The sequence below is a fragment of the Neomonachus schauinslandi genome, chromosome 3 (assembly GCF_002201575.2).
Source record: "Neomonachus schauinslandi chromosome 3, ASM220157v2, whole genome shotgun sequence".
NCBI lineage: Eukaryota > Metazoa > Chordata > Mammalia > Carnivora > Phocidae > Neomonachus > Neomonachus schauinslandi.
Genome location: NC_058405.1, coordinates 135,871,525 through 135,895,740, shown reverse-complemented (window position 1 = coordinate 135,895,740; position 24,216 = coordinate 135,871,525). Strand labels below are relative to the sequence as shown.

General features: G+C 43.9%; 1 protein-coding gene across 1 annotated transcript; it reads left to right on the top strand.

Annotated features, from left to right (window-relative positions):
• The first annotated feature begins 8,748 nt into the window (after window positions 1-8,748).
• On the top strand, window positions 8,749-23,740 carry CHRNA1 (cholinergic receptor nicotinic alpha 1 subunit). The gene is made up of 9 exons (XM_021703076.1): window positions 8,749-8,795; window positions 14,063-14,208; window positions 14,295-14,339; window positions 15,826-15,935; window positions 18,212-18,407; window positions 18,875-19,112; window positions 21,612-21,835; window positions 22,963-23,202; window positions 23,529-23,740. The coding sequence occupies exons 1-9, from the start codon at window positions 8,753-8,755 to the stop codon at window positions 23,658-23,660; spliced, it is 1,374 nt and encodes a 457-aa protein (XP_021558751.1). The 5' UTR covers window positions 8,749-8,752; the 3' UTR covers window positions 23,661-23,740.
• Window positions 23,741-24,216: the final 476 nt, after the last annotated feature.

Sequence of the window (24,216 nt, the reverse complement as noted above, 5' to 3'; positions counted from 1 at the left end):
TGCCCAGACAGTGGGAGAAATTCTGTCTTGATTTGGGTTCCCCCAGAAGCAGACCCTGTAAGGGGTCTATCTGGGAGGTACAGAGTGAACAAAGTGGACAGGGAAGTGAAGGAAGCCAGTAAAGGGAGGGCTGTCCAGCCATTTCCACCATGGGCAGTGGGGACTCCATCCATGGATGAACTCTGAGTCACAGCATAGAGCGTGTCTCAGTTTCCCCATCTGACAGGTGAGGAAACTGGGGTATTTGTCCACCTACAGCAGTTGAGGGCTGTTTCTGGAGCCATTAATGCTCTTGCATTTCCAGCTTGTCCTGTGTATTCCTGTAGCCAGAAAAAATCCCTTGGGCAGGTGTTGGCAGTAGGCAGAGTTTTCAGAGTAGAGGTGAAAGACAAGGGCATATGGGGCAGGGGAGGGAGGGCCCTGAGAGGGTCTGCTATGGTTCCTTCATTAGACCCTGACTTTGCTCTGTGGGAGGAGCTCCCTTGTCTGTTGTTCTCTGTGGCTCCTCGCTCCCCTGCAGGTCTTGCTTGCCCATGCATCTCCATGGCCACATCCGAAGTGGGCAGCAGGGAAAGTGCCTTCCCTGGAGTCTGTACAACTGTTGTAGCATGTTTGGGTGCCCAAGGACTGTTTTAAGGCCTGAACAACCTAAGTTTTTCTAGTCTGGGTTCAAGAACTCTTTGGCAATACAATTCCTTCCAACACTTAGTGAGCTTCTGAAATATTTGTTTTCAGTCATTTCCATGTGCCAGTATGCACACATAGGGTTCTTCACTAGACCTAACTCTCAAGCCTGATTTACTTCTTTGCATCCTAACCCCCATGCCTCTCCCCTTCAACTTAATGGCAACCAACTTGAAGCTATCTGGAAAAAAACAGTCTTTTTTTTTTTTTTTTTAAAGATTTTATTTATTTATTTGAGAGAGAGAGAGAATGAGAGACAGAGAGCACGAGAGGGAAGAGGGTCAGAGGGAGAAGCAGGCCCCTTGCTGATCAGAGAGCCCGATGCGGGACTCGATCCCAGGACTCCAGGATCATGACCTGAGCCGAAGGCAGTCGTTTAACCAACTGAGCCACCCAGGCGCCCAGGAAAAAAACAGTCTTGAGTGTGAAGAAAGCATCCTTAAACTGCATTGGTGAAACTATCTGCTTAAAAAGAAGTCTTAATGGGCTTTTGTTGCTCAAAGCCTTTTTTCTATGTTATCACTTATATTTTGGGTTTCAAAGCAGAAGGCTTCAAATTTCTGGACTTATTCTATTTCCTTTCATCTCTCCTCTTAAAGCAGCCGATTCTTGCCTGAGCTTGGCCCTTATGCTGACACACTAAGCAAAGCAAATAAGAATAATTGTGCACTATCTTTGGGTTTTCCAACCTCTTTTAAAGCCATGGCTCAGTAGACATTTTGCTCACCAAGTAATTGAGGACGACAGTTTTATTAAATAATTTGCTATTATATAACACGGGTTTTCATCTTGTCAGCCTCCAATACCAATCTTCTTGCCTCCCTCTGCAATGCTATTTTTTTAGGGTTTATTCTTAACCTCAGAACCCCAATGGAAGGGAGTAAATTTTGTAGTAATACTAATAACACTAGCTACTGTATAAATAAACCCAAGAAATTCAATGGCTTAACCCGATGAAAGTTTTGTTCTCACTCATGAAATAGAGCTGGGTGGTGACAGGTCAATGGATGTCCTTCTCCATGAAGTCATTCAAGGATCCAGGATGTTGAAAGCAAAGTCACCTCCAACATGTGGTTTCCAATGGGCTCATGTCCATTCCAGCTAGTCAGAAGACTAAAGAGCACGAGGCTTAAAGATGGCAGAGCAGGAAGAGTCTGAGCTCATCTCACCCCATGGATACAACTAGGTAACACCCACATCGGTGTAAATAAGCCAGAAAATGACTGGCAAAACAGACTCTCCACAGCTAAATGTAGAGAAAAGGCCACATCAAAGAGGATAGGAAGGGCAAAGAGGTGTTGGGAGCCAAAAGGACCCTTGTAATTGGCCACAGGAGGGAGAGATGCTGCTGGCATGGAGAGAGGAGAGAAACAGACCCTCACCCTAGGCACCCCAGGCACCCCAGGCACCCCAGGCACGGCATGTGGAAGACGAATCCCCATAACATTTGGCTTTGAAAGCTCGAGGGGCCTGGCTTCATGAGTTTTTTATAATCAGTGGGACTTAACACCTGGAACTTGAAAAAATCAGTGGACTTGGTTCTGGCAGAGCCAGGAAAGTGATAGGAAACTGAGTCCCACCCTTAAAGAGGCAGCAAAACAAACAGCCCTGTGGAAACACAGCATAGAAGCAGCAGTTGGAAAATGCCTGGGGTATACAGGAGGGAGGTTTTTTTACTAATCTCAGAGCATGTGCTGGAAGAGCAGGGAAGTTTGGGAGACTTCTCCAAGAATAAAAGAGCTGATGGGCACCATTTCCCTCCCCCACACCCAGCCTAGATACACAGACACCTGCAGGAACCAACAGAGTGCCAACACTTTCCACCTAGCTTGCTAATAGCACACCCTGCCCCTATGCTCTCCTGCAGACTTGTCCCCTCCACCCCAGCCTGGGCAGTTTTCCCAGGCACATGCAGCTCCCCTCCCACAGGGGACCAGTGTGGCCCTTCTGGCACTGCACGCCCTGCTCCCGAGTTCTCCCGCAGAACTGCATTCTCCAACATGCCTTTGGTCAAAGCCTATCTGAAGCAGTGCCACAAGGCTGGCAGTGTGCAAGCAGCCCCAGCAGGGGCCAGCACCACTCCAAAGTGACTCCTGCCCTGGGCAGAGGGGAAGAGAACCACACACACCAGTCAGACTTCAGCCCCAGCAGTGGGTTGGGAGCCGAGAGTTGGTCTGATTGCAGGCCTGGCCCATCCACAAAAGCTTCTCAGAGGACAACACAGGGAGAGTCCTTGCATTTTGGGGCTACTGCATCTCTGGCAAACACCTGGTCTGACTTGACTCAAGCCCAAGATGGCCCCAGACTGGCCCACTAACAACACAGGGTTGGCATGCTTTTCCAACTGATCCAGGCAGGTGCCCCAGATAGATAATTTAAATTAATGGTCATAAAGATACTCACTGGACTTGAGAAAAGACTGGAGGACCTCAGCGAGACCTTCAACAAAGAGACAGAAAACATAAAAAAGAACCAATCAGAGGTGAATAACTCAATAACTGAAATTAAAAATACAAGAGAGGGAACAGCAGATTAGAAGAAGCAGAAGAACAGACCAGGGACTGGAGGACAGAGCAATAGAAAGCAATTAAGCTGAACAGGAGAGAGAAAAATGAGTAATAAAAATAAAAATAGATTAAGAGAACTTAGTGACACCATCAAGCATAATAACATTCACATTACAGGGATCCCAGAAGAAGATAGAGAAAAGGGGGCAGAAAATTTATTTGAAGAAATAATAGTTGAAAACTTCTCAAATCTGGGGAAGGAAAAAGAAATCTAGAGCCAGGAGGCACAGAGAGCCCCCAACAAAATCAACCCAAGGAGGTCCACACCAAAACAAATAGTAATTAAAATGGCAAGAAGTACTAATAGAGAATTTTAAAAGCAGTAAGAGAAAAGAAAACAGTTACATAAGGGAAAACCCAATAATGTTATCAGCTGATTTTTCAGCAGAAATTTTGCAGGCCAGAAGCATGATATATTCAAAATGCTAAACAAACAAACAAACCACCAAAAAACCCTGCAGCTAAGAATATTCTATCCAGCAAGGCTATCATTCAGCATAGAGGTAGAGATAAAGAGTTTCCCAGATAAACAAAAGTTAAAGGAATTCATGAGCACTATATCAGCCTTACAAGAAATGTTAAAGAGGACTCTCTGAGAAGAAAGGAAAGACCACAAGCAGGAGTAAGAAAAGTAGGAAACGCAAAAGTATGTCTATAAAATTAAGTATATCTATAAAAATCAGTCAAGGGATTCACAAAATAAAAGAATGGAAAGTATGACACCATATACCTAAAACATGGTGGGGAGAGGAATAAAAACAGTGCTTTTAGAATGGGTTCAAACTTAAGCAACCATCAACGTAATATAGACTGCTATCGGTGTAAGATGTTACATATAAACCTAATGGTAACCACAAATCAAAAACCAGTAATAGATATGCAAAAAATAGAAAGGAAACCAAGTATATCACTAATGAAAGCCAGGAGACTATGAGAAAAGAGAACAAGAGAAGGCGCAGAGAAGACCTACAAAAACAGCCATAAAACAAGTAACACAGTGGCAATAAATACATACCTATCAATCATTACTTTAAATGTAAATGGACTAACTGCCAATCAAAAGACATACGAATGGATAAAAAAGCAAGACCCATCTATATGCTGCCTACAAGAGACTCATTTCAGACCTAAAGATACATACAGATTGAAAGTGAAGAAATGGGCTAAATGGGTGATGGGGATTAAGAAGGGCACTTGTTGTGTTGAGCACTGGGTGTTATATGTAAGTGATGAATCACTAAGTTCTACTCCCAAAACCAATATTACACTATATGTCAACTAACTAGAATTTAAATAAAAATTTGGAAGAATAAATAAATAAGTAAATAAATAAATAAAAAGGAAGGAAAAAAAAGTGAATGAGTGTAAAAGCATTTATCATGCAAATGAAAGTGAAAAGGAAGCCAGGGTAGGAATACTTACATTGGACAAATTAGACTTTAAAACAAAGACTGTAACAAGAGACAAAGAAGGACACTACATAATCATAAAAGGAACAACCCAATAAGAAGGTGTAACAATCATAAATATTTATGCACCTAACATGGGAGCACCCAAATACATAAAGCAGCTAAAAACAAACAAAAAGGAAGTAATTGACAATAACAGAATAATAGTACAGGACTTTAACACCCCACTTACATCAATCAATTATCCAGACAGAAAATCAATTAAAAAAATCAGTAGCTTTGGGGCGTCTGGGTGGCTTAGTCGTTAAGCGTCTGCCTTCGGCTCAGGTCATGATCCCAAGTCCTGGAATCAAGCCGCGCATCGGGCTCCCCGCTCCACGGGAATCCTGCTTCTCCCTCTCCCACTCCCCTTGCTTGTGTTCCCTCTCTCACTGTGTCTCTCCCTGTCAAATAAATAAATAAAATCTTTTAAAAATAAAATAAAATAAAAAATAAAAAAAAGTAGCTTCGGACCAGGTGGATTTAACAAATATATTCAGAACATTCCATTATAAAACAGTGGGACACACATTCTTTTCAAGTGTACATGGAATATTCTCCAGAGTAGAATCAGATCTTGGGCCACAAAACCAGTATTAATAAGTTCAAAAAGATTGAAGTTATACCATGCATCTTTTCTGACCACCACACTATGAAACTAGAAATCAACCACAAGAAAAACATCTGCAAAGGACACAAATACATGGAGGTTAAATAACATGCTACTAAACAATGAATGGGTCAACCAAGAAATAAGAGAGGAAATCAAAAAATATGTGGAGACAAATAAAAATGAAAACACAACAGTCCAAAATCTTTGGGATGCAATAAAAGCTATTCTAAGAGGGAACCTTACAGCAATCCAAACCAACCTCAAGAAGCAAGAAAAATCTCAAATAAACAACCGAACCTACACCTAAAGGAGCTAGAGAAAGAAGAACAAACAAAACCCCAAACCAATAGAAGGAAATAAGATCAGAGCAGAAATAAATGAAATAGAAACCAAAAAAAAAAAAAAAAAGAGAGAGAGAGAGAGATTGATGAAACCAGGAACTGGTTCTTTGAAAAGATCAACAAAATTGATAAACCTGTAAACAGACTCATCAGGAAAGGAGGAAGGAAGGAAGTCCACCAAGTAAACAAAACCAGAAATGAGAGAGGAGAAATAACAACTGATACCACAGAGATACAAAAGGATTATAAGAAAATATTACAAAAAATTACATATCAACAAATTGGACAACCTAGAAGAAATGAATAAATTCCTAGAAACATATAACCTGCCAAAACTGAATCAGGAATAAATAGAAAATTTGAACAGACAGATTACTAGCCATGAAATTGAATCAGCAATCAAAAAACTCCCAAGAAACAAAAGTCCAGGACCAGATAGCTTCACTGGTGAATTCTACCAAACATGTATTTATTTATTTATTGGAGGGGGTGGTTGGGGCAGAGGGAGAGAGAGACAGAGAATCTTAAGCAGGCTCTACCCCCAGTACAGAGCCTGAGGCAGGGCTTGATCTCACAACCCTGAGATCATGACCTGAGCTGAAATCAAGAGTCTGATGCTTAACCTACTGAGGCACTCAGGAGCCCTTCTACCAAACATTTAAATAATTTTGTTCTTTAAAGAAAATTAAAGAATTCTATTCTTCTCAAACTATTCAAAAAATTGAAGAGAAAGGAAACTTCCAAAATCATTCCATGAGGCCAGTATTACCCTGATACCAAAACCAGATAAAGACACTACAGAAAAAGAGAAGTACAGGCCAATATCTCTGATGAACATAGGTGTAAAAATCCTCACAAAATATTAGCAAATTGAATCCAACAATACATTAAAAAAATCATTCGTTACCATCAGGTGGTATTTATTCTCAATATACAAGGGTGGTTCAATATTTGCAAATCAATCAATGTGATATATCACATCAACAAGAGAAAGAATAGGGGCACCTGGTTGGCTCAGTTGGTAGAGCATGTGACTCTTGATCTCAGGGTTGTAAGTTCAAGCCCTGTGTTTGGTGTAGAGATCACTTAAAAATAAAATCTAAAAAAAAAAAAAAAAAGACAAGAGAAAGGATTTAAACAATATGATCATTTCAATAGATGCAGAAAAAGCATTTGACAACTACAATGTCCATTCCTGATAAAAATCCTTAACAAAGTAGGTTTATTGTACACCTGAAACTAATATAACACTCTATTAATGATACTGGATACTGTATTTTTTTTTTTTTAAAGATTTTATTTATTTATTTCAGAGAGAGAGAATGAGAGAGAGCACATGAGAGGGGGGAGGGGCAGAGGGAGAAGCAGACTCCCTGCCGAGCAGGGAGCCCGATGCGGGACTCGATCCCGGGACTCCAGGATCATGACCTGAGCCGAAGGCAGTCGCTTAACCAACTGAGCCACCCAGGCGCCCTGGATACTGTATTTTTTAATAAAGATTTTATTTTTTGAGAGAGAGAGAGAGCACAAGCAGGGGGAGCAGGGGCAGAGGGAGAGGGAGAAGCAGACTCTCTGCTGAGCAGGGAGCCTGATGTGGGACTCGATCCCAGGACCCTGAGATCATAACCTGAGCCGAAGACTGATGCTTAACTCACTGAGCCACCCAGATGCCCGATACTGGATACTTTAAAGTTTAAAAAGAAAAGACTAGAAGAGCATGGATGCGCTCTGCTGAAAGGTTTGTCAGTCTCAAAATTTCTCCTCACATTTCATTTTCTAGAATCCAGTCACATGGTTCCATCTAGATGCAAGAACCGGGTGGAAGGATGTATTTTTTCCTAGGCAGTCAGAGTGCAATACCTTGGAAAGGAGAGAACCAATTTTTTAGTGGACAGTGAGCAATATCCCACAACTTAAACAGAAAAAATATAAATAATGTCAATGTGTGGCTCTCTCCTGTACCTTCCAAGCCTTTTCTCTAATGCTCTGTTTGGACTCACCAGAATGGGCAGATTTGTCAGGAAGCTGTCCTTGGACTTGAGACGAGGGACCTTCCTCACCTGATTCAGTTTGGGGAAAAAGGAAGGAACAGGCAGGGTCTCTTTAAATAACTGCTTCCTTTCCTGTTTTGGTAAAAATACTCTTCAGACTGAGTAATTACTAACTGCTGGCTTTTAGGGTGGTGGTTGTTTTTTAACAAAGAAATTGAAAAGCTGAACCACTCTACTCTTTGCTTCCCTGAGTGAGAGTAGGCAGAGAATGGATGGAAGAGAGTAGGAGCCTGGAACAAATGTTTATGCAGTGGGACACTTTGTCACTAATTACGCTTCACTTGAATGACAGTACGTGGGAAGTGGGCAGTTAGCTCCCGCTAATGGCGCGCCATGGGACAGGTACTGCCTGATACAGAGACAGAGGCTGGAACAGCCACTCCAGGGGCCAATAAAACCAGTTTTATGGAAGAAGCCATCTTTGTTAAAAACCAAACCCAACCAAACGTGGAATTCTCTGACAGTAGATTCGGCACCAACCCCGCTCTTCTCAAATTTATTCAGCACAAAAGCCCCATGCACTCTCAGTCTAGAATGAACCAAGCAAATGAACTGTCCTGTGTGTGGAATGTGGACTTCCGTGATTTAGGATGATCAGCGTCTTACACAAACAGCTGATGATCTACTCAGCCCTAGGGACGCTGATCCAAATCAATCCACATAGATGAGGGTCTGGTTTATACAAAAAGGAGGGGGTTGCTCAGCATTCAAAATAATTCATTGTCTACTCTAAGTTGTTTCTTTATTATTAAACCTAACTCATGGTGCATTTAAAATACAATGCAGTTCACCCTCAACTTATCAAGGGTATAGCAATTATGTAAAGTGAGGCACCCTGTAATACTGCTAGGCCCTCAGCAAGTCCCTGGGCTCCAGGGCTCTGGGCAGCCCAGCTGTCACTGCCACAAACAGGTGGTGTAAGACAATAGCTCCACTGAGCCGACTCACTTTCCAACCCTCTAACAGCCAAGCTTCCAGCCAGAGAGGGCTTGCAAGCAGCGCAGGCAGGCCACCACTCACCTCCAGTCCACACCAGCGCCCACGGCCCATGGAGCCACAGCTGCTCCTCCTGCTCCTTGGGTTCTGCTCAGGTGAGTGCCGGGGTCACGGGGCTCTCCTGTGAGGCTGAAGCATGAGACGTCCCTGGACCTGTGTCTTGCTTCTGGGGACACAGAATGGCAGGGCTTCATCAGCCTGAGGCTCCTCTGTCAGTTTCTCACTCTTGTTGGCTTGATTCAGCTTGTGGATACAGATTTCTAGTTTGTGTTGTCCAGTGAAAATGGGAGCTGCCTGGTCAGAGGCTACAGAGTAGACAGGCAGGCCCCGCCCGCCATCAGTGCCTAGGGTCGCCTCACCCGTCTGATCAGACTCAGCACCCCTGCTACCATCCAGGAGCGGCTTTCATCTTGGAGCAACTATAGGGACTCAGAGTGGCATCTTATAATTGCAGACAATTTGGGTAACAAGTCCTTTTACTGCTCTGGGAGAATTCTGGTAATGAAGAGGACTGATTGACAGCTGCATGTGCTGGAGAGAGAAACCTATTAATAATTGTAACTAAACTCTTTCCATAAGAGATCAGATATTTGGTAATTTTTTTAACTTCTGCAGTTAAAAAAAAAGCTCGTTTGAATGCACTTCTGCCCTACTGTTTCACTCTATGTAGGTTTGGGTTGGAATTGAAACTATAAAACCTTGCACAGCCCTTGACCTGCATTCCCCTCTGGAATGTGTCACCACACAGCAGCTGAAACGCTACCCTTAATCCCAAACTTCCGGTAGAGGGAAGTAGGAGATGTTTGCTGATTGCTTCATTTAAAAGTTTACTGGTGATATCATCTCACCTGAGAAACAAGACGGCTGACATTCTGTGATTTCTCTTCTCTAATATTGCTCTGACACACACACATACCTTCTGCGCAAAAAAAGGTAAAGAGCTTTATTATTAATGTTTTTCAAGAGCAGAGTTCAGGGAAAGAGCCTAAACTCGGATAAATTACAGCCTGTGGGATTTGGACTTGATCCAAATAAAACTGGCCTTTGTTGGTGTGGTGTGTGTGTGCACGTATGTGTGTGCGTGTACGTGTGTGCGTGCTCACCTGCAGAGACTACACCCGATGAAAATTCTTAAGTGATATGCTTACACATAAAAATCCTTAAGCGATCTCTCTGGACACCAAAGACCTTGGGAAAATGCATGTTTACCTATCTAAAAAGGTATGTAATGTATATTTAGATCAAACCTAGAGTTTCCCCGTATCAATTCACATAGGGGCTCATAGAAATTTAGAGCTAGCTGAGGCAGTGCCACAACTTTAATTTGTTATTACAGGGAAACCGAGGCTGAAAGACATGAACTGACCTGCCCGGGGTCGCTTCGTTTACAAATGTTGGAATGTGATCCATTGGAGACTGTTTATGCTGTGCCTAGTCAGAAAACCCAGCCTGAAATTGCCAAAGGTAGCAAGAGATACAGCACCAGGTTGAGATAAGAATTACCCAAAGTAACTAGTAACATTTCAGAATTCCTTTCGACCAGTCCAGTAGGCTGTTCCTCCATAAAAATGCAAATTGAACCAGTACGGTACAAAAAGAACACTTTGAAACTGTGGCTGGTTCAGTTCTTTGTGGCCAAAATTCTCATTCACATCAGGGCACTTTTTCTTATGTTAGCTTACCACATAATGATCTCTGTTCTAATTACGCAGCACCTTGGATTACAACCTCTTCCTCTCTTCCATCTCTGGAATCCTAAGTACTTCACTGCCATTTTTCTTATGGCATATTACTTTCCAACTTGTTCCTAGCTATTTATGTAAATGACACATGTCAGTCTCCATGAGGGTAGAAAGATAGGATTCGTATCAGATTCACCTCTGAATATCTCAGAGCTCTTAAAGCAATGCTTTGCACACAGTAAGTGCTCAATAAATACTTGACGAATGAAGTAATGTGGACACCATCTGAATAAAGATTACCATATGATCTTGCTGAAAAGACTTTGACATTATTTATTTGTCTGTACGTTTATCAATTTACACCCTGTCTTTAAGAAAGTATTTACTGTGATTCATTGACTCCATGAAGAACTGGTCTGACTACCCAGACCACACTGGAGCTGGGAACAGAATCACAGAATTCTGACTTCAAGTCCTATGTGTTTTCTCTCACTCTGCCTTGCTCTGGGGAGGAAAAAGGAAAACAACACCACCACCACCAATGAACCCAATCTGAGACATGGAGACCTCCACAGAAATTCCTTAGAAATGCATTATGGAAGGAACAGGGTCCCTTGTTATTTGTGAGACTGAGAGAGGAGGAAGCGAATGTCACTGGATTTCTGACGAGGCCTGTCTCCCCGGTCTTCCCCTTCTCCCCAGTGGACCATAGAGTTGGCCTGCATAGTTTTCCTGCTTCATAATGTGGACCATCTGCTCTATCTGATGCTTTCTAGTATGTTCTTCCTGTCAAAGGGGAATAAACAGTCACTTAAAAATAAGCAGCCCAGGCAGTGCCAAAGCAATAGCTTCAAACTCAGTGGCCAAGGCACTCGGTGGCCCATGCCAGGGTCCTGCCCTCCCCCCGCCACCCGTGGGCCAGGAGGGGTCCAGGGTGGACAGGTGTGGAGGACAGAGGATTGCCATGTCCCAGGGGCTCAATGGGGTGACAGCAAAAACTGGGTCTTTGTACAACATGCAAACTTGAAGGGCGCTGAATGCAGGTGGCAGGTGGTTTGGGCGAGATGTTATGTGTAAGTGCCGAATGGATTCTTTTGGACTCAGGAAGTTTGGGAAACTAGAAATGAGGTAGGTGAGGTCAGAGGTTCCATACCTAGAGTCCAGGAAGGTCATAATGCAGACATTTAAGCTATACTGAAAGCTTTAAAAATCCAAATGGAAATGATACATTTATCTTTAGGGAGGTAGTAAAGAGCACAGACCCTGGGGTCAGACTGCCTGCTTTTGTAGTCCTACTTCCGACTGGGAACCATGAACACATGCCAAAACTGTCCAAATGTCAGTTTTCTCACTTGTAAACCAGGAGTAAAGACTTATCTCCTAGGATTATTGTAAGGATTCAATAAGATAATACAAATAAAGGGCCATCAGTGAAGCTCTACCAACAAAATACACATTTTTGTGAGGATGCAAATGTTTCAACTCATTGCATAACACTGGTTATTTCAAGATGATCCAAAGTTCTGGATGTGAACTAGTGGTTGAGAGTATGGGCTGTGGGCTTGAAACCTGACTCCACCATTTATGAAATCTGGACAACTCACTCAACCTCTCTAAGGTTCAATTTCCCCCTCTATAAAGCGAGGACAAGAACAGTACCTACCCCACCCAGTTATGAGGATTGAAAGAGTTAGTACATATAAAGCACACAGAAGATTGTCTGCACATAACAGCTGGATATGCTATTATTTTTATTAGTTATTAAGAATAGAAAAAGTAATTACTTTTTACTTATTTTGTTGACAAACTTTCAAACTGAAGATTCAAGGAGAAAAATAATAAAGAAAAATAATAACGTGTCTTAGAGGCAATAGATTAACACTACTGGGGAAAAAAGGAAAGCATCTCACTCATTCAGTTTTTAAAGTTGTCTTGGCCAAAGGAGAAGGTATGGTGGCTTCAGCAATAACCTGCGGAAAGGAGGGATCTGGTTACGTGCATTAGGGCAAGTGGATCTTGTGTCTGCTTCCTCTCCTAACCCTGAACAAGCAATCCTCAATCCACGTAAGGCTTAAGTTACAAAGTTATGAAGATCCTTCATAAGGCACTTGTTGGAATTGGGAATGCTTTTTCTCATTGGAACAATGCTAGGACAGTGGTGTAATTTCCAGGACAGCCCACGACACACTCATGGTATCTCGAGTTAGTGCGGGAACAGAGCGCAAAATGGCAAGGCTCGCTCCAAGCTCTGCCCTAGCCACAGAACCTTGGACAAGTCTTCCAGCCTCTCGGATCTCAGGTAAGAATGCCGGTCTGCCTGCCTCACTGGAGGCTGGTGAGCCCCGTGTAACACTGGACAGAAAAGGGCTGTGGGGTCCAAGAGTAGTAGATAATATTGCTCAGCATCCTGAAGGAAAATGTAGTAAAGATTCTCAGGAGTCACTCATGCTCCATAGTAGCCCCAAATCCAGGTCAGAAAAGCACATGATTTTTACTCTATGTCACTTAACAGGGACGTGTACTCACCAGCAGTGATTTTTTTTTTTTTTTAATTACAGGAAAATACACATTACATAGAATTTGTCCTGGTAAAATACACATTACCTAAAATTGCCATTTTAAAGTGTATGATTCAGTGGCATTAAGTACATTCACAATGTTATACAACCATCACTGCTATCTAGTTCCAGAACATTTTCATCACCCCAAAAGGAAACCCTGTACCATATACCCATTAGCAGTTACTCCCCTTTCTCCCATCCCCTCAATCCCTAATCTGCTCTCTCTGCAGATTTACCTATTTTGAATATTTCACATAAGTGGAATCCTACAATATGTGCTCCTTTGTGTCTGATTTCTTTCACTTAGCATAGTATTTTCAGGGTTCACCCACGTTGTAGCATAAATCAACACTTCCTTTTTGTGGGTGAATAATATTCCACTGCATGGATATGCCACATTTTGTTCATCCATCTATCTGTTGATGGGCATTCGAGTTGTATATCGAGTTGCACTATACATAATACAGCTATTATGTATAGTGTTTCCACGAACACTGGTGTACAAGGTTCTATGTGGACAGTCTTTCTGGGGATATGCCTAGGCATGGAATCACTAGGTCATATGGTCACTCTGCATGTAACTTGTGTGCCGAACTGTCTCCCCGAGTGGCTGCACCGTTCACATTCTCACCAGCAATATATGAGGGCTCCATAATCTCACCGATATTCACTGCTTTCAATTTTGTGAATTCTCGCCATCCTAGTGGGTAGGAACCGGCATCAATTTTTGGCTGTTCACAGCATTTTGAGATCCGAGGCCGGCCGACCTGAGATTTCATTACCCCGTGCCAAGACCCTGAAATACGGAGATGGGTTTTTGTGTGGATTTTTCTTCTTGCATGTGTGCATCCAGCAAACCTGATTCCAGCCAGCGGCTGTATTAAGGAATGTCATCTGTTTAGAGCACAAGTGTCACAATAATCTGGCACACCCCACTGGGAAGGGACCACACCAGCAGCTGTGACTGGAAAGGAACTTAGGACCATAAAAGCTGCATTGGGAGCCCTTGAACAAGGGGGTCCGTGTGCCTTCCATTTGCTGGTCACGCCTCAGTGACTCATGTTAGTGTTGGTGGCGGCTGGGGAGCAGAATCTGAGTGTATGTCATTTGCTGTCCCAGCTGGCCTCGTCCTGGGCTCCGAACATGAGACCCGCCTGGTGGCAAAGCTATTTGAAGATTATAACAGTGTGGTGCGGCCAGTGGAAGACCACCGCCAGGCTGTGGAGGTCACCGTGGGCCTGCAGCTGATCCAGCTCATCAACGTGGTGAGACAGTAGCACTCGGGGCTCCCGCACCCCTCACCCTGGCCTCCCCTCCTTACCTCTGAAGATGCGGTCTTATCTTTTCTCAGGATGAAGTAAATCAGATTGTGACAACCAACGTGCGACTGAAACAGGTATGCAGCTCGATAAGTGCATTGATGTCGTTTGTATTCACCCTGGGATTGAACCTGGGCCCAGGGGGAATCAATTTGGGTAACAGGGATGCATACCAACATGATGCAAGTAAAATTTCGGTGTTGTGGGATTATGGATCATATTTGTTGGTGCGTGTGTGTGTGTGTGTGTGTGTTTTACTTAGTGCTTTGTTAGGCTACCATAAACAAAGCCACAGACAAACTTATTCTCTTGCAGTTCTTGACGCCAAAAGTCCCAAATCAAGGTTATCAGCAGGACTGGCTCCTTCTGAGGGCTGTGAGGGGGAATCTGTTTCCAGGCCTTTCTTCTTTGCATATAGTTGGCCAACATCATGTCCCCATGGCATTCTTCTCGAATATGTTTCTGTCTTCAAATGTCCCCTCCTGGGGTGCCTGGGTGGCTCAGTCGGTTGGGCGGCTGCCTTCAGATCGGGTCATGGTCCCATGGTTCTGGGATTGAGCCCCACATTGGGCTCCATGCTCAGCGGGAAGCCTGCTCCTCCCCTGCCTGCCATTCCCCCTGCTTGTGCTTGCTCTCTGTTTCTCACTCTCTCTGTGTCAAATGAATAAATAAAATGTTAAAAAAAAAATGTCCCCTTCTTTAAGGACACAATTCCTGTTGGGTTAGGGCCTACCTCAATGACCTAATTTTAACCAAATTACCTCTATAAAGACCCTGTCTCCAAATAAAGTTATATTCTGAGGTACTGGGGATTAGGACTTCAACATACGAGTTTTGGGGCGATACAGGTGAATTCATAAAATTGTGTCATCTGAATAGGCTACATTGGGCATGCATGACTTTTATAATGTAGGAAACAATATAATATTTTTAAAAGATGATATTGTCTGCTTGAGGGAAATGTTCACAATAGGGTCATTCTCTTTTCCTGGGGTGGGCAGTGTGGCATGGTAGATGTGTCACCACCCAGTCGTGTGACTTGGGGTACCTTTGTTTCCTCATCTGTAAAATGGGGTCAATAATCACTCTTCCTTCATAGGATTATTGTGAAGACTAAATCATGGATTTATGTAAAATGCTCAGAATGGTGCATGCATGGAGTCAGTACTATAGAAGTGTTTGCTTTTATCGTTTACTAAAGTGAAACGTGAATTCTGAATCAAATCTTTTTACTGGAGCACAATTTCTGTCAATATCCAAACTATCATATACCATCAGAACTCTTGATAACTTTAGATATTTATTTGTAAAGATTTTATTTCTTTATCTTAGAGAGAGAGAGAGAGAAAGCAGGGAGGAGGGGCAGAACAAGAAGGAGAAAGAGTCTCAAGCAGACTCTGTGCAGACTCAGTGCTCAATCCCACGACCCTGAGATCATGACCTGAGCCAAAATCAAGAGTCGGCTGCTTAACCGACTTAGCCACCCAGACACCGCTTGATAAACTTAGATTTTTTTTTAAATGTTTTTAGCTCTTTTTATTAGTGAAATGTCTTCATTTCTAGCAATGGGTGGATTACAACCTAAAATGGAATCCAGAGGAGTATGGCGGCGTGAAAAAAATCCACATTCCCTCAGAAAAGATCTGGCGCCCAGACTTCGTTCTCTATAACAAGTAAGCAAAACAAATAGGCTGGAGAGGGGGACATTCCTGGGGCAGGTGGAGCCCAAGTGCCCTATCCGAAGGCCTGCCACTCTCAGTATGCTTCTCATCACTGTTCACATTAAATAACCCTTAAAAACCAAGAGCCAAGTTGACATGCTAGGGGTGCCATATGGTGTCTCATGTTATGAATAGAAACAATTATCAGAGCCAAATTGAATCGGGGCTGTGGGGTGGGGGACATTTAATCCCTGAGAGCTCCTGAAGGGTGTATGGCAACTATCCAAGGAACCCAAATTCATATAATTGAGTTCCTTGGAATTAAATGCCCTTCCTACCAATAGGTCTGAACCTCCTGGGGTGGTTATCCATCACATCCTCACGGCATCCCGAGACATCGCGTGCTGCTGATGGCCGGGGAGGCCTGCGTCGCCCATCCACCGGGCTCCGTGACAGACTGCATGTTGTGAAATTATAATGTGATGCAAGACACTCTGGTCTAATGACAGGTTCATTATCATACGCCCTTCATTTGTCAGAGAATGTTCATTTCAAGGAGCATCCTTCCCGGGCGGGAGCATCCGCCATCGGGCTGGAGGATGTGCAGTCTGACAGTCTACACACAGCGCGTGTCTATGCAAGCGGGCTGTGCCTTCTCGCACACTGACCAGGGAGGGCAGCAAGGGCTTGTGAATGGAAAGGACACCCTTTACGGCCGACCCTCCTACTTTGATTTTCTACTACATATTTCCCAGTGATACCTGAGACTCAAGCTTGAGCCCGATTAACCAATCATTTGTGTAAAGTTTTTGAACAAATATGCTGATAGAGCAGAGTGTCTGGTGTTAGTAAGTTTCTCTTTCGGTAAGAATCTAAGAGAAGCAATTAAAGTCCTCAGGTCCTCTTGACAAGCTCGCTCGGGAACACCCTGGTGGGGAGAGAACCCAGTTTTACTAGCTTATAGAGACAGATGTAGATGATCCTGTGGCCCTCTGCTCTTTGGGGCTCTTTTGGGAAGGTCCAGAACCGCACAGTTTTCTGGAGAGTGCCTCAACTCCACTCCAGGGAAAAAACCACTGATTTATGAAGTGAGGCACCAACATATGCCATAGGTCCCTGAAAGTTCCCCAGGGCAGACCCCACCCACCTCTTCAATACCTATTCTAATGCCTTTGGCCGAGGCCCCAACTCACAGGCTGTTTGGGGTCAAGTGGACTGCCCACTGAATAAGGCCCACAGAAACGGCCTGTTATTTTTTATTACCTACCATGGTGGATTATTTATTTGTTATTTTCTAAAAAGATTTCACTCATTTATTTGAGAGAGTGAGAGAGAGAGCACAAGCGGGGCAGGGAGAGGCAGAGGGAGAAGCCGACTCCCCGCTGAGCAGGGAGCCTGACTCGGGGCTTGATCCCAGGACCCTGGGACCATGACCTGAGCTGAAGGCAGATGCTTAACCAACTGAGCCACCCAGGCGCCCCTCTACCATGGTGGATTTTTAAAATGAGAAATTAGTGCCAACACTTGAAAATTGAACAGTATTACATTAAACTCTGGAGTTCTAGTCTCTGTAGAAAAATCCCTTATTCAAAAGCATAGAAACTTTGGATTAAAAAAATTCCAGATTTCCAGGTTCCAAGGAAGAACCCCAATATCTGGCAGCATCATCCTTCCCTCACAAGAGGGCTCCACAGCAAAGCTGAGTGGCACTTTCCTTAGAGGAGAGAAGGCTCTCCTCTCACCCCTCACCCCTTCCTCACCTGCCTGACCCAGGAGCACTCTGAGTTTTCGACTCTACCCCACTGAATTCTAGATAGTTCTGAAAAAGATAACAGAGCCTTTCTTTAACCTGCTTACCACAGTCATGAGCCACTGGACTTTTTATTTAAAATTCCCGTTTTTTTTTTTCCCAGTTAACTTTCAAAGTATATTGGGGAAGGGATAGATGGAGATTAACATTACAAATACTACTGAGGACTGGGAAGAAAACATCTGGTATATAGTATCACCTGTTATTTCTTTAAAGCCGTAGATTCCTAGGTTCTTCTCTGGATATTCTGATTTAGTGCTTAGATGGTGCTGAGAAGTCTGTATTTTAAACAAGCACCCCAGTGATTATCAGGTAAATTTGGGAAACGTTGCCATGAAAAAAAAGTGACGCTCCCCGAATGAAAGCATCTATAATTAGCACCTGGATAATTAACAGCTGTCTCCTGCTAACATCCCCACGCAGAACTGACGGCTCATCCGTCACTTGGAGTCATATTCCTCTTTGATCCCAACTGCAGTGCAGATGGCGACTTTGCCATTGTCAAGTTAACCAAAGTGCTCCTGGACTACACCGGCCATATCACATGGACACCCCCGGCCATCTTCAAAAGCTACTGTGAGATTATCGTCACCCACTTTCCCTTTGACGAACAGAACTGCAGCATGAAGTTGGGCACCTGGACCTATGACGGCTCGGTGGTGGCCATCAACCCGGTAGGTGCTGACCTCGCAGGATGGGGCTGGATGCAGGAGGAGTGTCATCCAGGTGTCCAGCTCTGTCCCTCCAGAATCCCAGTCTCTCAGCACCAGTTATACCTTTGGGGATCATCGAATTCAACAGTTCGGTGTGTGCACATGAGAACCACCTGGGAGCTCACATACATTCCTCTGCCCGAACTGGGTCCCAGGAATTTTGGCTGAATCAGTCTGGGGTGGGAGTAAGGGACCAATATGTTGTCAAGTTCCTAAGTGACTTGAAGGTGTGTTCAACATGGAGGATCCCAATGGTCCAAACCCCCCTTATTTTATAGGAAAGACCCCAAATTGGAAGTGACCCTCCTGGGTCCCATTCCAGTCCCAACAGCACTGCAATCTGTTGCTTTATTACAGCTGAGTTTGAAACCCACCCCTCCTCAAGGGGGACACAGCTGGGGTTTCAAAGTTTCATTTTATCTTCTCAGGAAAGTGACCAACCAGACCTAAGCAACTTCATGGAAAGTGGAGAATGGGTGATCAAGGAATCCCGGGGCTGGAAGCACTGGGTGTTCTATGCCTGTTGCCCCTCCACCCCCTACCTGGACATCACCTACCACTTTGTCATGCAGCGCCTACCCCTCTACTTCATCGTCAACGTCATCATTCCCTGCCTGCTCTTCTCCTTCTTAACTGGCCTGGTGTTCTACCTGCCCACAGACTCAGGTGGGTGCCATTGCCATGGCCGCTGCTGCTGACGCAGACACATCTTGTGCTGCTATTTGGGGGGAAAGCAGAAATAATCATGGGCTAATAAACAAATACAGGCAGACACGCCCAATCATCATCCCTGGGAGGACGCATTTACTGAGTGGCCATGTTCCATGGTGAGTCACTGTGGCTAGAGCTCACAGCTGGAGCAGACTACAGGGCAGGCAGAGTTGAACATGAGCCCGGAGGCGCACATACACAGCTCAGTCTAATGTGAATAACCACCAGTACTTGCTTGCTGAATACCTACTGTGTGCCCAGAAATGTGCTGGGTAAGGCTTGCGTCACAGACACTCCTCATGTCACTTCCCCTATGAAGCCACTGACTATATACTGATTAATCCAAGTCTTGCCTCTTTTGCTCACTGCTTGCCACTTGAAAATAGCTTTTGTGTGTCTGTTTTCCAGATGGCAGTATCTTTATACACAAGACCATACTTCCCAAGTGGCAATTCTTTTTCACATATCAGCCAGAGCAACTTCCTTACCTCCTACTGGGTAATTACATCTGTGACATAATTTCACCAAATACCAACAATCTGCAGAAAAGGGGAAAAGGGTACAGGAGTGCCTGCTTGAAGTCACTGCTCATAAACAATTTAGGGCAGACAAGTAGGGAAAAAGAAAGGTGGTACAGACAGTCCTCAAACTTATGACAGGTAACAATTATATCAAAATGATAAACACACACACAAGTCTAAGTCCAGCTTTCCAACAAGGAAAAAAAAGATTCATATACACTCACTCATTCAACATATTTGTTGAACAGTTGTTATGCGACAAGCCCACAGTAGAGAATAAGGCAGAATTCGCCCCACAAGGGTTCCTGATTGGCTCACTCAGTAAAGCATGTGACTCTTGATCTCGGGGTTGTGAGTTCAAGTCCCACACTGAGTGTAGAGATTACTTAAAAAAATCTTAAAAAAAAAAATTTGCCCCACAGAATGCACATTGTATTTATGACTGTATTTATTTTTAAATAAATGATCCCAAACACAATTTTTTTTCAACTTTCTAATCAAATGAAGCTTCTTAAAGTGAAGAGAGAAAATGCCAGTCAGGGCAATATGGAAACGAATCAGACTTTCTGTAAATGTGAAATGGTTTATGCTTGAAGAGCATTTAGAACAGTGAGAATGCATGATATATGCGAGCTCTTATTCTCATTATTATTAATCGAGAAATTTGATGTAACTCGATCAATATTTCGTATTTATAATTCTGTCCCCTTTTTCACTTTTAAAGACTTTCCTACCCACTAGGTAGACTTGTCCTAACTAGGTAGAATTGGTCATTTCTTGTTTGCATCCACTCTGTATCCTGTAGATACTCATAGCATCTGGAAGCATCCAGTATGGGAGGAGAACAGGGTAACACACGGGTGTCCCAAGGCAAACAGCAGGACCGGGCCAAGGAAAGTCCCTTCCAAAGGCTCTCTAACTGCATCTCAGGTGGTCAGTCCCCACAAAAATATTCCCATTCAGCCCCTCCCTCCTCACTTGCCATACCAAAACTCTAACAGGGAATTGTTCACACTGAAATTGTAGGGCCTGGTGAAAAGAGGTTGGGGCAGGGAAATCGCTGATCCCTTAATATGAAAAACAGAACAAGAAAAAAACCAAATTGTCCTCTTAGATGAATGTGAAAAAGTAAGTAGTTCATTGGTTTTGTCCTTTTCTTGGTTTTGGTGCTGCAGCTTCCTCCTATAACGAGAAAACTACACGTGTACTTCTGGTTTGCCCATCCATCTGCTGGGTAACAAGTAGGTCAGGTTCCGTTTTGGGAGGCTGATGACATTCTGCTGCAGACAGAAAACTGCCACCCAGAGTCTAGCCCGTCACACAGCTGGGTGTACTTGGTTCCCTGAATTCCAAGCCTCAGAATTCTGGGACATGAGATCAAGCAGCCACTGGTTGTTCGGCAGCCTCTCATGGAAATGCCTGCCACTTGCCTCTGTCAGCAGAGCTAAGGTGCGTAAGGTCTCAAAGGACCAAATTCTGCCCAGGAAATTTCCCCAGCGTCACGCAGGTCACATTGCTCTCACCCTTGGGGTCTGTGGTATATGAGCTGGCTGGGGCCGCCATAACAAAGTACCCCAAACTGGGCAGCTTAAATGCCAGGAATTTATTTCCACGTGGTTCTGGAGGCCAAGGTGGCAGTAGGTTTGGTTTCCTCTGAGGCTCCTCTCCTTGGCTTGCAGATGGCTGTCTTCCCTGTGTCTTCACCTGGTCTTTCCTCTCTGTGGGTGTCTCTGTCCTAATCTCCTCTTCCTAGAAGGACACCAGTCATCCTGGATGAGGGCCCTCCCTAATCAACTCATTTTGACTTAAGGCCTCATCTCCAAATACAGTCACGGGGGTGCCGAGCCTTAGGACTTCCATGTATAAAATTGAAGGGTACGACGATTCAGCCCATAACACATGAGTGGCTGTATTTCTTCTTCATTTTGTCCAGGAGAGAAGATGACGCTAAGCATCTCAGTCCTGCTGTCCTTAACCGTGTTCCTCCTGGTCATCGTGGAGCTGATCCCTTCCACCTCCAGTGCCGTGCCCTTGATTGGGAAATACATGTTGTTCACCATGGTGTTTGTCATAGCGTCCATCATCATCACCGTCATTGTCATCAATACACACCACCGCTCCCCCAGCACCCACGTCATGCCCGACTGGGTACGCAAGGTGAGTGAGCAAGGCCCTGCAAACTCTTGCCCGTAAGAACATCTCTCCTTCCACGTGGCCAGTGGAATTCTGGTTAACCACTGTGGGTACTTAGGAACTGAAAGTCCTTTCTGGGGAAATTGAGGGGATTTCCGGAAGGAACTTTCTTTAGCCTCTTTCTAGGAATAAATAACTCATGTAGCCTCCCCAGGCACAGAAGAAAAACAGAATTAACAAAGCCCCCTCCAAATTCAAGCTTAAATAATCCCTTTGATTAGAGAAGGTGAGTAAGTCACTCTCTTTTTAGTCAAATGCTGTGAAATTCTTGAGATTTCTGTTTGTATGTCTTCCAATCTCTGAACAGACTGCTTATTTTTTGCTGGGAGAAATTATCTGCTGAGAATAGAAGAACTAGAGATGGAGGGAGTGCTTGACAAGAAATTGTCAAGAAGTGAGTGTCACTGAGGAACTTGGTCTCAAATATTTACATTATTGAAATTTAAAGTGTGTTAACATTTCCAATATGTCAGTTTTTAAATAAAACTTCACAGAGACACTAGCTTCCAGGGTCTTTTCTGTAGCAGGCAAAAGATTTGTCATGAACTGACAGAAACACTACTGCTTGCAATGTATTTTTTTGGGAAGACAATCAGTCCCTGTATTTATAAAGACTCACATGACTCCTGTCAACACCTATGTTGCATTTCTTCAGGAACAAGAAATGGAAGAAAACAGAGTCGCTGTTTTGGAGACTTATATATTCTTTTAGCCAGAAAGACCTTTTCTTTAACCATATTATCCTGCTAACACATGGCTTTGAAAACAGCGGGTACCTATAGCAGGGCTGGAAGCTTAAGCATCAATGGCTTCTCATTGAGTCCAATAGCTGCACACAGGCTCCCCCCAGTGGCGAACTCCTCACATTACAGAATCATCTCTACTCACCGTAGTAATTTGACAGGCCACAAGATATGCCTGAAGAAATCTTTAAGAAAATTTAGTAGAGTCCTTTTGTTTTAAGGACAAAGAGGCTAAGGCCCAGAGAAGCCAAATGACTTGCCTAAAGTCACGCTGCTAATTCAAAGTCAGAGTTTGATACTTGCCCTGTTGGCAATAATTCTCATGCATGGATTTCTTCTTTATGTTAGGTTTTTATCGACACTATCCCAAATATCATGTTCTTCTCCACGATGAAAAGACCATCCAGAGAAAAACAAGACAAAAAGATTTTTACAGAAGACATTGATATTTCTGACATTTCTGGGAAGCCAGGGCCTCCACCCATGGGTTTCCACTCTCCCCTGATCAAACACCCCGAGGTAAAAAGTGCCATTGAAGGAGTCAAATACATCGCAGAGACCATGAAGTCAGACCAGGAGTCCAATAACGTAAGTTCCGTGCCTTGAGACCCACACCTCCAGGCTTAAATGATCAAATACTTGAGCACAGATGGACGGGTTTGTCTTGACGGGTAGGTTGGCATTCACGAGGCAGCTGCTGACCTCCGATGTGCCTTGGTGACCACCTCTAAGCCGCCTTCGTGAGCCATCCCATTGTGAATAATCTATTGGAATGATAAAGATCACCATGCCAGCCAAGGGATGTTGAGGGCTTTGAGATCTGCAAATTGTGTGGACCATAGACAATGCATAACGTGAACACTGTGAGTCTAATGACCACCTGAAGGAAATTCTAACACTTTTCTCTCTCCCAGGCGGCCGAGGAATGGAAGTATGTTGCAATGGTGATGGACCACATTCTCCTTGGAGTCTTCATGCTCGTCTGTATCATTGGAACCCTGGCTGTGTTTGCAGGTCGGCTCATTGAATTAAATCAGCAAGGATGAGCAGCGCTGAGCACTAGGCAGAGCAGAGAAAGGCGGGGAAGACAGAAATATCTGTCTGCTTTGATACAAGCTCACTTATCAGACATCAAATTTTCTGTATTTATGATTAATGATAATGATTTTTATTTACATAAGGTGATGGCCTCAAGTATTTTCACAGTACTTCTTCAATCCGGCTCTATCTGCCTGTAGAGTGAGCCCTTTGTAGTACATGAAACGGGATCACTAACAAGATGTATTCGTTTCCAAAGGCATCTGGAAGAGTTTTGCCCAGAATAACAGGTTTTCTATTTTTTTTTTTAAGCAAAGAATGTGTCCTTTGCTTAAAAGTCAGTTTTGTACATGCAAGTAAGCCCATCTGCCAGTCCCCAAAAGATAAAGCATTTGATTCAGAGAGAAAAGGAAACTGTAGAAAGGCAACCACTAAGTTCTAAAACAGCCACCAAAATGCAAATTGCATCAAAAACGCATGCTATAAAGCAGATTTCTAGAGCTGGGAGGTGAGGGAGGGGCTTCCCAATCTAACACAGCACCTGAGTATGCTGCTCAAGGCTTG